Source organism: Topomyia yanbarensis, chromosome 2 (genome assembly GCF_030247195.1).
Source record: "Topomyia yanbarensis strain Yona2022 chromosome 2, ASM3024719v1, whole genome shotgun sequence".
NCBI classification, from domain to species: domain Eukaryota; kingdom Metazoa; phylum Arthropoda; class Insecta; order Diptera; family Culicidae; genus Topomyia; species Topomyia yanbarensis.
The window spans coordinates 89,917,870-89,930,904 of NC_080671.1; the positions used below are offsets into that span (position 1 = coordinate 89,917,870).

The window sequence follows — 13,035 nt, forward strand, 5'->3', positions numbered from 1 at the left end:
GAAAAAGCTAAAAAAATTATTAGCTTCAAACATTTGCAGAATTCATAAGTTACATAATAAAAACAAATTTTACAAATGAAATTCCGGTGAGATCATGCGAAAACGCAACTTTTATTATTTAACGCTTTTTCCACATATATAAAAAAAACTATTATATATGTGGAAAAATCGTTAAATAATAAAAGTTGCGTTTTTGCATGATCTCACCGGAATTTTATTTGTAAAATTTGTTTTTATTGTGTGACTTATGAATTCTGTAAATGTTAGAAGCTAATAATGATCAAAGATTGAAAAATGTTGAATTTTCTTAAATTTTTAAAATTTATAAAACTTATAAAATTTATAAAAATATTTTCTAAAGTTCAAAAACTCATAACTTGAAAAAATATCATATTCAGCCAAAGCAAGAAATTCGTGCCAATGATTTTTAGTAAACGAATGCAAAAAAGGAGGGAACTAAAATTTTAGTAGTAAATTTGACGTGGCATAAGACGCATTCTGCAAATGTTAGAAGGAAATCATTTTTTTAAAGTAGCTCCGAAAACAATTTTTTTGATAACATAATTATATTAAGAAGATTGTGTCACAATTTCAGAATGGAACTCGTAGTATTTTACGAGATATTCCAATTATAACAGGCCTATAACTGGGCGTTTAATGTGAAATTGACTTGTTTTAAGTTCGAAATTGTAATATATCGCAAAGTATTTTGACATCCACTCCCAAACTTTTACACAAACTTTTTAACATGATTCTAAATATTCAAAGAAAATAATAAGTAAATAAAATTTCTTCCAACTTAAAAAAAATTCAATTTGTTTTTAATAATTGCACATTTCATAAGTTATATAACAAAAATAATTTTTTTAGATAAGATCATTTGAAAACGCAACTTATTTATTTAATATTTTGTTCATATATCGAATCGTTTCCGAGTTATCAGTGATTGAAAAATGTTCAATTTTAGAAACTTCAAAAGTTCAAAAACTAGTAATTTGAAAAAATTCATATTCAGTTAATTCAAAAAATACGTGTCGATTATTTTTGGCTAAAGAATGCAAGAAAATTTTTTGGAGGGTATTCAAATTGTGTTAAATCTTACGTGGAATGACCCATACATGTTGTATTCAAAAAATTTCAAATTCACTTTGGTGAAAGAGAAATAGAATTACCGAAGCTTTGAGATATCGTAGCAATGCAAAGGTTTTCTTTTTTCCTAAAATGTTAAACTAAAATTCGCAAAAATTTAAAAATATATGTATCTGCTTTAATTTTTTCACTACTAGTGATCTTTTGGGGAATATTTCATGCCAAATATAAGATTTTGTACATATAAGAACATAAAAACCCTTCTTACCATGAATCCGGTTTTATTGGATCCCAGTGAATTCTATCTAAAACAATTGCTACGCCGGTAACAAAATTGAATAACGTCTGCGCTTGTGGCAAATCAAGACAATCAACAATCTGCCAACGAAACTCACACGAGACTCACAAAATCCACTCCAGTTGCTAGGAACCTTCTCCGACAATTGTGTGATTTGTTTTTTTTTTTTTAAAATACAATAAATGGTTCGTTAAATTTTATGGACCATTTTTCCAGTTCCGCTATTATCTACAATTCAATTCCCACTGGGATCAACCCGGAAACTTTGAGCAGAACAAATCCAACAGCAACGGTGTCCGAGTCCCATACCCATATACTAAGCCTTTCCTTCTTCAATGGTTCTGCAATGAAGCCAAACTGTTGGAAAATGGCCACTGCCGTCGGTATTAGCATAAATTTTTCCGAACCCGAACTGTTTTGGGGGCAGGAGCTGGATGGGTTTTGCAGCAGATGTTTGCACATATTGCAGTGGAATTTCTTTGCCAAATGCTTGCACAAGAAAATGTTTTCCAGCTTAGATCTGATTCAATGACAAGATGTTTTATCCACATTTTCTTTCGTTTCGTTTCGTTTCAGGTGAGTAGCAACTATGTGTACGGTTCGGTATTCCTTGATGCGCTTTAGTTGCTCAGTTTCGGCACGTGCTTATCGATTGCGCGATTGCATGCATGGGACCCGACCCGGACTGTAATGTAATCGTGTTAAAGCGAATTATTTCCTGCAATAACGGGGGCTTCATGGTGGTGTAAATTGCTCGACGAATCCGTGGTAATTGTACCAGGTAAGCACCTTGCAGGGCAATATATCAGCATGATTCCGGTGGACCAGTCAGCTCTAATCCGTCGAACAATCTGCTGATCTGCATGATTGGCCCTTTCAGTGCAAACAACGCACTGCTCGGCTATCACATCCATCAATCATGGAACAGGGCTCACCATGTCTCGGTTATTAATCATAACCCGTACAATATATTATAATCCTTCGGCGAGGTGCACAATTCTTTAGGATTGTCATGCACAGCATTACTCTGGCATCGTTTGCTGTTCTCCTTCTCGAAACCCGTCCAAATGGTTGGCTTGTGAGATGTGTTCCTCTGCTGGATTCTTGCCGTCAAACGGAAAACTTTTAATCGCCGGAACATGCTACGAGAATCTGAAGCAATGCTTATACGTTCGTAGTTGTATTATAAGGATGCATGTGGCCCTGAGCATGCTATAGGTTAGAGAGAATCTTTTTTGTGATGAAAAAGCATCCTACCATTGAATATAGTGGTTTCACAGTTCATGGATGACTTAACTAGATTTGTGCATTGGCCATAACAGTTTTATGGTTAATCTTGGATTCTGCCGGGGCTGGCTTATGCGACTGGTATGATGAATGTCTGCATGCATTAAACTCTTCGCATGACGAGCAAGGCCAAATGGTAGCATGGTAAGTTGCATAGGCACAGCAAAGTACTATTGTCAAAGTATTCTGTCTTGCCACGATTTTTATACAGAGAACGGAAAGCTATTATCGACATTTCCTACAATCAGTGTACGTGAGCTCCCTCACTCACTCGTTCGGTCCGTTAGAGCTAGACATTTTTCACCATCATTTCATCCACCATGTTCAAAGGAATTTCACCGCCTTAGGCTAAACATTTCTACTCTGTTGAACCAAGGTTATCGCTATTAAAATGCACATATGTGCAACCTGCGCTTGAAGACCTGGGACAGGTCCAGTAATTTTCCTACAGCTATCATCACAAAACACTTCTCGCATACAATTTCTTCACCTGATTCCTAACTTGTTCATATCACGCCACACTACAATCCACTGGACGATACGGCCAATCACATTAGGGAGGATGGGACCTCAGCTCGCTCGTTGAGGTGCCGTTGAGTGCTATTTCGTTGCAATTTAGAATCCAGCTGCGATGCGATCCGGATCCGCTTTTCCTCGGAAGGAAAGAACAAACATTTACACTCACACGTGTGTAAGGTGGGAATCTATCACTTACAACCAGCCGCATCATTGGATTCCCGTCGGAAATCAAAGCTCCACTCGAGTCTACCATGCCAGTTTGGAACTCAGATCAAGTGGATGCGGAAACTGCAAGTTCAAAGATTTCTTCTGAAGTTACACATACGGACTCTCTTTCTCTCTCATTTCGGTGTCAAGTTTTATTGTGCAACTTTTCTTGACGCTTTGTTTGCTAAACCAGTTTGGGGCGAGAAGAATCGGGCAACAAAGTTGAGGGAAAAAGGTACGCAAGGTTTCTTTCAAGTGGATTTAAGATAACACGCTTGGTTCTGAGCTTGCACATCTCGTTGCTGTCATCATCGTCGTCGTCGTCGTCGGTGTTGTCGTTGGTGACGACGAATGTGTCATGCTTGCTCGTGGCTAATGGTGATACAGGAAAAGGATCCGGATTCAGGAGGAAGTAGAAAAAAACAGATAAGTGCTATTAGCCTGCTCCACATGCCGGGAACTGGCTCACATTTCTGCTGCAACTGGGATATTTCATCAGCAGGGAAGTGGGCAAAGGAAATGCGATTGAAGCACATACTGGCTAATGCAGTTATTGGATATTGAAGAATGCAATAGATAGTTCGTTTGCTGTTTCTATTAGCAACATAAATCAAGAATTTCTTTTCTGGAGACGAGAGAGAGTAACTGGAAATAACTGTGATTGGTTTGGTTTTCATCGCTAGGGTAAATTTTGTTGAAACTGAGATTAATGACAATTGTATTACTTTTTAAATAAATCCTGCGAACATCTGATTCAAAGTATTTGTAAGCTAAGGATGGTTTGCCAGATTTTGCATCCTACTTGCAATGGACAGTTACAAAGCCAGTTTTAGTCGTAACACTCCTATTTAATCTAGATCTAATACTATTCGGAGACCGTTTCATAAACGGTCACAGGAAAGCTCGAACGCATCGGAACACAAATATCGGTCCGTTACTTCCTTTCTTCGGTCGGAAACCGGAATATTCCTTTCCGGTTTCGGCCAACCATTTTTTTTAAGCACTGGGAAAGCATTTCCACATTAATCGCTGGCGAAGAGAAACTGAACAGCCGTTAAATTAATTCGGTTCACTGGAACCAGCCAAAGCAGTGATCCAGAAGGGTATGATCTAGCGAGCGTTGCGGGTGATTTGTCGAGTTTTTTGCTCCACTTCGCAGTTTATTCGAAAAGAGTTCGTAATTATTATGACGAAGACGAATGAAATGCAAGGTTAGTGACGAGTGGAATATTTCAAGAGACGATGGACAGATTTTGTTTTGTTGAATGTCGAAATATTACGTATTCTAGAAAATTTAAAAAATTTCCAAGATTTAAATCTTAATTATTTGTGATATTTCGACAGGTCCTAAAAGGTTAAACAAATAAAGAGGTAAAAAGGTTTGAAAAATGTTTTCAATGCTAAAAAGGTTTAATGAGGTATAAAAAAACTAATAAGTAAAAATATCAAAACTATTGAAAAAGCTTGAAAGATTTTTACAAGCTCAAAAACATGGAGAAATTTAAAAAAAAGATAACCCAAAAAGGGAAAAGATTTTTGTAATATTCTGACAATCCTAAAAAGTCTAAAAAAGTCATACAATACTTGAAAAGGTTTCTAATGCTAGAAATGGCATTAATTCTGAAACATGCTAAAAAAAAATGTGTGAAATATTGAAACGGTTACAATAACTCCACACATCGCTAAGAAGAAAATAACAACACTATTTTGTGCATGACTAACATAAGTAAGCATTGAAATTGCGTTCCAACTTCGTCTCATCAGTATCTGGCAGACCGATTTGGCCATCAGGTACAAGTGTTCACAGGCAAACAACTGGTCGCGAATGATGTCCCATAAGCACAAAAGTTCTGATTGCTAGTGGGATCATTGTGAAGTCGCATCATGACTCGCTCAGTTAACACGTTCCCCTTTACTATATTACTCCTGAAGGAGAGTACTGCATTGAAACTATGTTGTGATTCAACTTCTCGTTTTTTTGCTTCAATCGTTCGAATTATTTTTGGAATGTAGAAAACGACCGGATGACTTTTACGGTCTGGAAGAGGGCCGACCACAAAATATGACCATCGTCGATTCGAACGAAATTTTGAAGTTGTATTCGGTTTATGAATCTCCATTATTTTCTCTAATAATTGTAATATTTTGATACAAGAGCAATTTTTCAAAAGGGCGCAACCATTTTTACCCGCAATAATTTCAATTTTTTTTGTTCGATTACTGTATTTTATACAGCAAAACTTTCTGAGAACGAGTTTCAGGGAATGAATATTTATGTACGAAAAAATATACACTGAAAAAAATGTTGTGTCATTTTTTACAAAAACAAAAATTTGCGTTAAAAAATTGAAATTGCAAAAAACCCATTTTTTCTAATTTTTTATACTTTAGAAACAAAAACCTAAAGAGAGAAGAAATATTTTGAATGTAAAAAAGTTTTTTTAACAATAACTTTATACATGTGTTTAAATTTCATACTAATTGACATACAAAACTTTAATTTTATTACAGAATATAATTCGTAGTCTTATTTTAAATCAAAATGCATTTAACAAAAATTTTCCAAAATGCGATAGTTTTTGAGATATTTGGAATATTGTTCCAACAAAAACAGTTAATTCGTGTGATTATGTCCTTTTTAAAAATTATTGGCGCTACCCCATCATAAAATGTCAAAAATCTAATGCTTATCGTTTTAAAGACGCAAAGAAACATTTTCAGTGTATTTGGACCATGGAGAAGCTTTCAATAAAAAAGTTTTTAACAACAACTTTTGACATATTTTTATAATTCATACTATTTGCAGTCAAATATACAATTTTCTTTTGGAATATGATTCTACACGCTATTTTAAATCAAAATGTCAATTACAAAAATTTTCTGAAATGTTGTAGTTTTCGAGATATTTCAAATTTCGTTTTAACAACACGATTCTTTTGTTTTCTTACGACCTTTTCAGAAGTTATTCGCGTTTCTCCATAAACAATAAGTTTTTCAAAAGACCCACAACATTTCCTGTCTCTTTCTCTTTGACATCAAGGTGATATTGTAAACCATTTGAAAACTATACGAAAGCAACCAAAATATGACCGAACTATTTAATTTAATCATAAGAGCCTATGGTTGAATAGTATTTTTAATGTTTTCGTATAGCTTTCAAATGGTTTACAATATCACCTTGATGTCAAAGAGAAAGTTACAGGAAATGTTATGGGCCTTTTGAAAAACTTATTATTGTTTATGGAGAAACGCGAATAACTTCTGAAAAGGTCGTAAGACAACTAAAAAATTGTGTTGTTGAAACGAAATTTGAAATATTCCGAAAACTACTACATTTCAGAAAATTTTTGTGATTAGCATTTTCAAAAAGAAAATTTTATATTTGACTGCAAATAGTGTGAATTATAAAAATATGTGAAAAGTTGTTGTTAGGAAAACTTTTTTATTGAAAGCTTCTCTATGATCCAAATACACTGAAAAAGTTCCTTTTACGTCTTTAAAACGATAAACATTAGATTTTTGACATTTTATGATGGGGTAATGCGAATAACTTTGAAAAAGGGCATAATCACACGAACTAACTGTTTTTGTTGGAACAAAATTTCAAATATCTCGAAAACTATCGCATGTTGGAAGATTTTTGTTAAATACTTTTTGATTTAAAATGAGACTTAGAATTATATTCTGTAATAAAATTACTGTGTTGTATGTCAATTAGTATGAAATTTAAAAACATGTATAAATTTATTGCTTGAAAAAAATTATACAGATAAGTTTTCCATCATACAATCACATTCAAAATGTTTCTTTTCTCTTGTGGTTTTTATTGACAAAAATTTAAAAAAATAGAAAAAATGGGTTTTTTTACAATTTAAATTTTTACACAAATTTTTGTTTTTGTGAAAAATGACACAACATTTTTTTCAGTGTATATTTTTTTCGTACATAAATATTCATTCTCTGATTCGTTCTCGGAAAGTTTTGCTGTATAAAATACAGTAATCGAACAAAAAAATTTTGAAATGAATGCACGTAGAAATGTTTACGCCCTTATAAAAATATGCTCTTGAGTCAAAATAATCTTACTGATTGTGGAAAATGTTTAGTCTTCCATGCTGATGAAATGTGTAAAGTTTCATAGGAATATAAGACGGTCGGTCAGGATTTTAATTATTTCCGGACGGATCTTCCTGGAATTCCTCAAATGAGAACGGCTGTTCTATACTGCCCGACGTTTCGGCCACTGGTTTTGGCCTTTTTCAAGGGAAATATGTTGTCGTTCTTCGTCAAAACATCGTGTGCCACCCGCTCATCGTTGGCATACGAAGTTGTGACGAAGAATGATAACATATTTCCCTTGAAAAATGGTAAAACCAGCGGCCGAAACGTCGGGTAGCATACGAAAACCGTTCTTATTTTTAAACCGTAAAAATCGAAAATCCACTAAAAATTAGAATTATTATCTGAGACCATTCTTGCAAAGTTTCATAGCATAGCTGATTAACATCTCACGCCTGTAACTTTCTTTTAATTTGATTTCTTTTTATTTCTAAAAACTTTGAAGCCCATTTCATGAAAACCAATATTTTCAAAATTTCGTGCGCGATTGCAAAACACTATAAATGAAAGTAAAGCTCTTTTTTCAGATATTTTAATTGTGCATAGAGTAAACTGTAGTAAAAACCTCATTGTACAACGCATTTACTGCTAAAAAACTGATTAAATCCACCCAACAGTGAGATGAGACATTTCTTATACATATTACTGTTGGATCAATCAACAGTTTGTAGTACTCACGTGAAGTTGGCACCCAATTAGAAGTGAGATGAGCATAGTTTTGAGTCACGTGCGAATAAAATCTCAAATCAACTCAATAATTATGGTAAATCAAAAAAACGAATAAAATTTTAAAAAAAATAATTAAGCGAAAAAAATGTTATTAAATTCATTAAATGGGTCGAATGAATAATAAAAATCAAATTGGACAATAATAAAAAAGAGTTATCAAATTAATAGAATAATTTAAATTATTTCAAACCAACAAATTGGATGAAATGAATAAAAAGAAGAGAATTAAAATTAAAAAAATGGAGCGACTTAATAGTACAGATGAACTGAGGAACATTAGAATATAATAAAATTAATTAATAATAGGAATTCAGCGAAAAAATTCAACAAAATAATAAAATCAATAGAGCAAACCAAATGAATAATATGGATGAAATCAATAGTTTCATGCCCAACTTTCCGTTTTTCCTTAAAAGTGTTGGAGTGAAGAAACATGAAAAACCTGTTTTGATCAAGATAGGTGCTTTTCTAGGAGTGCTAGAAACTGCTTAATTTTAACCTTCCGATCCTCAATACACTTCTCTTGCAAAGTTTTCAATAGTTCAGTTGGGCGGAAAAGGTAGCTTAAGACAGTCTAAATCGATAAGATTTATTAACTTTAAAAAAAATAAGACGTCGAATATATGTCAAAATATAACTTTTCACTGATATCTGAAAATGTCTGGCAGCGCTGCTCCAGTGGAATCCAATCAGAACAATTACAATAACTTCAGTTCCACCGATAATTCTTCATCATGTTACCGCTCAAATAAAAGCGCGTGGCCACAGTTATTAGCCTTACGCTATTGTTACGAATTCTTGTCTAAAGCTAAGGTTATAGTTGCTTGATAATTTAATTAATAAAAACAAAAACAAAATTAAAATTATGATCAAATAAAAAAAGAAAAAAAGAAAACAATAAAATGACTCAATTAAAAAATAATGCGAAAACAGAAAAGGTTTAAAATTACTACGATAAATTAAATTGTGTAAAGTAAATATTCTGGATGAAACGAACAAAATGAATGACCGACAATAATTAATCAGATTAATAAAAAGAAGCAAGAGAATGAAATGCGTGGACTGAAAAAAATTAATATAATGCATAACATGAAAAAATGAATAAAATAAGTTAAATGAATGATGCGAATGAAATTCATGAAATAAACAAATTGATCAGAATGTATCCAATGAATGAAACAAATAAAAAAGATAAAATCAGCTTGAATTATTCATTCAATGAAAAAAGGATAGCTGACTTAAAAAATAGGTGCAATGAAATGATCACATATTTCAAATTAGTCGAATATTTAGGATGAATAAAGTAAACAAAACGATAAATCCATTAAATGAATGAACTGGAAAAAATGAGTATATGGAATGGAATAATAAATATAATGAATAAACCAGACTGCACAAATTTGAGAACCAAGGTATCAGAAAGTTATGAAGTATTTTTGAAAATCCAATTATCTGAAAAATAGGTAAATAATATAAAATAAACTTTCTAGAGCTTTCATTATTTTTTTGTTTCCACCTTTTCGTTTTCGTTCTTCTTTTCTTGGCTGCGTCGTTTATGATTATCTGGCCTTTCTACTTTATTGATAAGGCATAATTAGTCATCAGGAAATTGGATTGTTTAATTTGTTTTTCTCAAAAAATTGCACAGAATAGAATTTAAAGGCCCAATATTTTAACGCGTAATTGGACATAGTAAAATGAGATAAGATCGCATGTGCTTTCGAGCCTCTTAAACAGAGAGCGACAGAAAGAATACGATTCATGTACAGTAATCCTGTAAATAGTTTTCATTGTGTCTTGACTATGTTGGGGATAATATTTTTGTCGATAGTACAAGATTCAGTCGATTGCAATGCAGTATCTTTACCAGTCATCCTTGTAGCTTACGAATTGTTTCGTTCGGAATTCTCGTTCTGGAGATATGGGTTAATGAGTCCCATGACAAAGGAATAGTTCAAACTACCAGAATAAGTATTTGAATTCTTGGAAAAGCAAGTAACCATTGAAAGTGTCCCTGGTCATATAAACTGCTTTTGCGACCTGTACAGTCTTGAAATTACAAGTTTTTTTTATTTGCAAATTTGCTAAGCAAATCTAAAAATAATTAAAAAAGCACCACAAAATGCAAGTAAGCTATAAAAATGTACTAATATGTTTCAAAGAGTAAGGGTTTGGATTTCTATCATTTCTAAATTTGAAAATATAATAAACATCAACATAAAAAGACTTCCAAATAGAAATTTATGAATCCAAGATATATTTTAGATCCAAAACAATATACTTGCCTACATTTGTTCGATTATTGGCATTGTTATCTAGAAAACGACTGCCTATGGTCTAACATAAACTGACCAACTCTGACGAATAATCCGTACACTATTAACCCACCGGTAGTCGCGCTTGTGGCCCACTGAACGAGCAGCCTCTAAGACGATGTCGCTAGATTTTCAGAGCAGCGTTCACTCAGCGCACTAGCGCGACTGCCGGAAGGTTAAGTAACGAAGCGTAATCGTCCACCAATGTTTAGGCTTATGGTTCGCATAGCATATGGATTTTTTAAGAGTTAGTCAACTTAATCGGACACAACTTGAGCCAAATTTGTACATTTTTTGTTGTCCATGTAAGATATATTTGCATATAAAAAAGGGCTTTCACTTTTCAATATGAGGGGACACATTATATCTTTCTACCCTATAACTGACTATAACACACTGAACAACACTCCAACACATTATGTTACTTTCACCGTAACGCTCTTCGTTTTTTATGTCACAATTTATATCTGTCGCATTCGACTGGATTTTCTCGAGAGATGACCACACGAGATATCGTCGCTGTTGTGCTATCTTATGACAAGCGCCATTTAGAACATTCCGATAAAAACGATTTTTAATGTTTGAGATTGAATATCTTGAAACCTATAAATGTTATAAAAAACCAAAGAAGACAATTTATTCTTCTATCTATTCTCTACTAATCTCTCAAATATTGCGATGATCGGTTGACTATGTTGCGAGTTTTTACGATGAAAAGTCGAACTTACAGGTGCCATATACGTGTATTGATGGCAAAATTTGTATGACGTGTCATAATCGTGCATGAAAAAATTTCCATAGAAAAAATCATCAATTTTTAATTTTTATTCATATCTTTGTCTTCATTTTGTCTCTAAACAATCGGTGAGAAGCATTGAGGAATTGAGTCAGGGAATCTAGAGAAAATAGTTATTTTTGGTTACAGTGTTGCCAAATATGCTATATTACTAGTTTAAAACATAAACTGTGTTTTCTCACAACACGTGTATTTTTCTTTTAAAATTTTTTATGCCATTGTGTTCCTCAGACATTTTTACACATAAAAAACCTATTTTAATCCACCTAGCGGTGCAATTGTGCCTTTCTCAATCATGAATCACGAGAATGTGTGCGTTGTTTATATTCATTAAAAACTTTTAAATGCATATATTACATTTTATTATTATACAACACATGACAACTATATACAAGAAAATAAATCATTATTCTAGTTCTGAAATTTTGAAAAAGAAAAAACAGCCATGGTAATATTGAACTGAAAAAAGGTGCGAAATCGGCAAAGTCCCAAAAAGTCGATTTTTAGAAAAAATTTTTTTCGAGATAACAGAAAATCTCGACGTTTCATGCATTTTAAAGATGTTTGTCATCAAAAATACGAATTCGATTTCTGAAATTTAATGGGGTCCCCCCTTTGAAAAAAAATTAGAGTTCCGACTTATATGGGAATTTCATATGTGACCGGACGATTTAGTCTATATTTCCGGACCCATATAAGCGATCCGTACGAAATTTTATAGACATCTGTGGGGATACTATAGCTATCATTTGGGACTAAGTTTGTGAAAATCGGCCCAACCATTTTCGGGAAACTGATGTGAGTTCGTAAATTTTGAAAGATGGCCGCTTTTCCTGGGCACTTCCGGAACCGTCTATGGTGGTCAATGTAGTCAACGAAAGTTTGTTTGGCCGTCGGTGACCTAGAACAGCAAATTTAAGTTGTTTGAGAGACATTTTAGCGAAATTTTTACCTTTTTTGCTTTCATCGGAGTATCGGTTTGAATCACAATTTGCTATGTGATCGCACGCCACAACCTGTAACTCCGGAACCGGAAGTCGGATCGGGATGAAATTAAATAGCCATTTACGGCGATGCAATACCTTTCATTTGAGGCCAAGTTTAGTCGAATCGGTCTAGCCATCTCCGAGAAACCGATGTGACTGTTATTCTGAATTTAGATACTTCCGCCGGGGCTTCCGGAACCGATGATGGTGGCCAATGTGGCCAAATAGACTTTGAATGGATGTTAGTGACCTAATACTACAAATCGAAGCAGTTGTGGTCATATTTTGGAAAAATTTTCACCTTTATACATTCATTGCAGAATTTATTAAAATCGACATTTTCTGCGTGTTCGTACTCATCACCCTGTAATTCCGGAACCGGAAGTCGGATCCATTAGAAATTCAATAGCAGCCTATGGGAACGTTGCACCTTTCATTTGAGACTAAGTTTGTCAAAATCGGTTCAGCCATCTTTGAGAAAAACGAGTGACATTTTTGGTCACATACACACACACACACATACGCACATACACACACATACATACATACACACATACATGTGGGGCCTAAGAAAAATGTCCCACATGGGATGCCAGAGGGAGTGACAAAGGTACAATAGAGTGGCACGATTGAGAGTGAATCAGGTGATAGGGTGAGCACCCAAGTCAGCCTCACATGGATGGGTAGGGC

The 13,035-nt window shown here is 33.7% G+C and overlaps 2 protein-coding genes across 8 annotated transcripts in view; one reads left to right on the forward strand and one right to left on the reverse strand.

Moving 5' to 3' along the window:
* The window catches only part of LOC131678804 (rab3 GTPase-activating protein catalytic subunit-like), a 231,918-nt gene that overhangs the window by 113,640 nt on the left and 105,243 nt on the right, over positions 1–13,035 (forward strand). The window contains exon 2 of one of the 2 annotated variants that reach the window (XM_058959136.1): positions 1,964–2,082. The exons of the other annotated variant lie outside the window; for it this stretch is intronic. Within the exon in view, the coding sequence (XP_058815119.1) occupies positions 1,964–1,967 (4 nt within the window). The 3' untranslated portion in view covers positions 1,968–2,082. Of the gene's footprint in view, positions 1–1,963; positions 2,083–13,035 lie in introns of those variants that run through there. 2 annotated transcript variants of the gene reach the window in all.
* LOC131678803 (leucine-rich repeats and immunoglobulin-like domains protein 3) overlaps positions 1–13,035 on the reverse strand; it is a 570,421-nt gene that overhangs the window by 103,454 nt on the left and 453,932 nt on the right. The gene's annotated exons all lie outside the window — the stretch shown is intronic.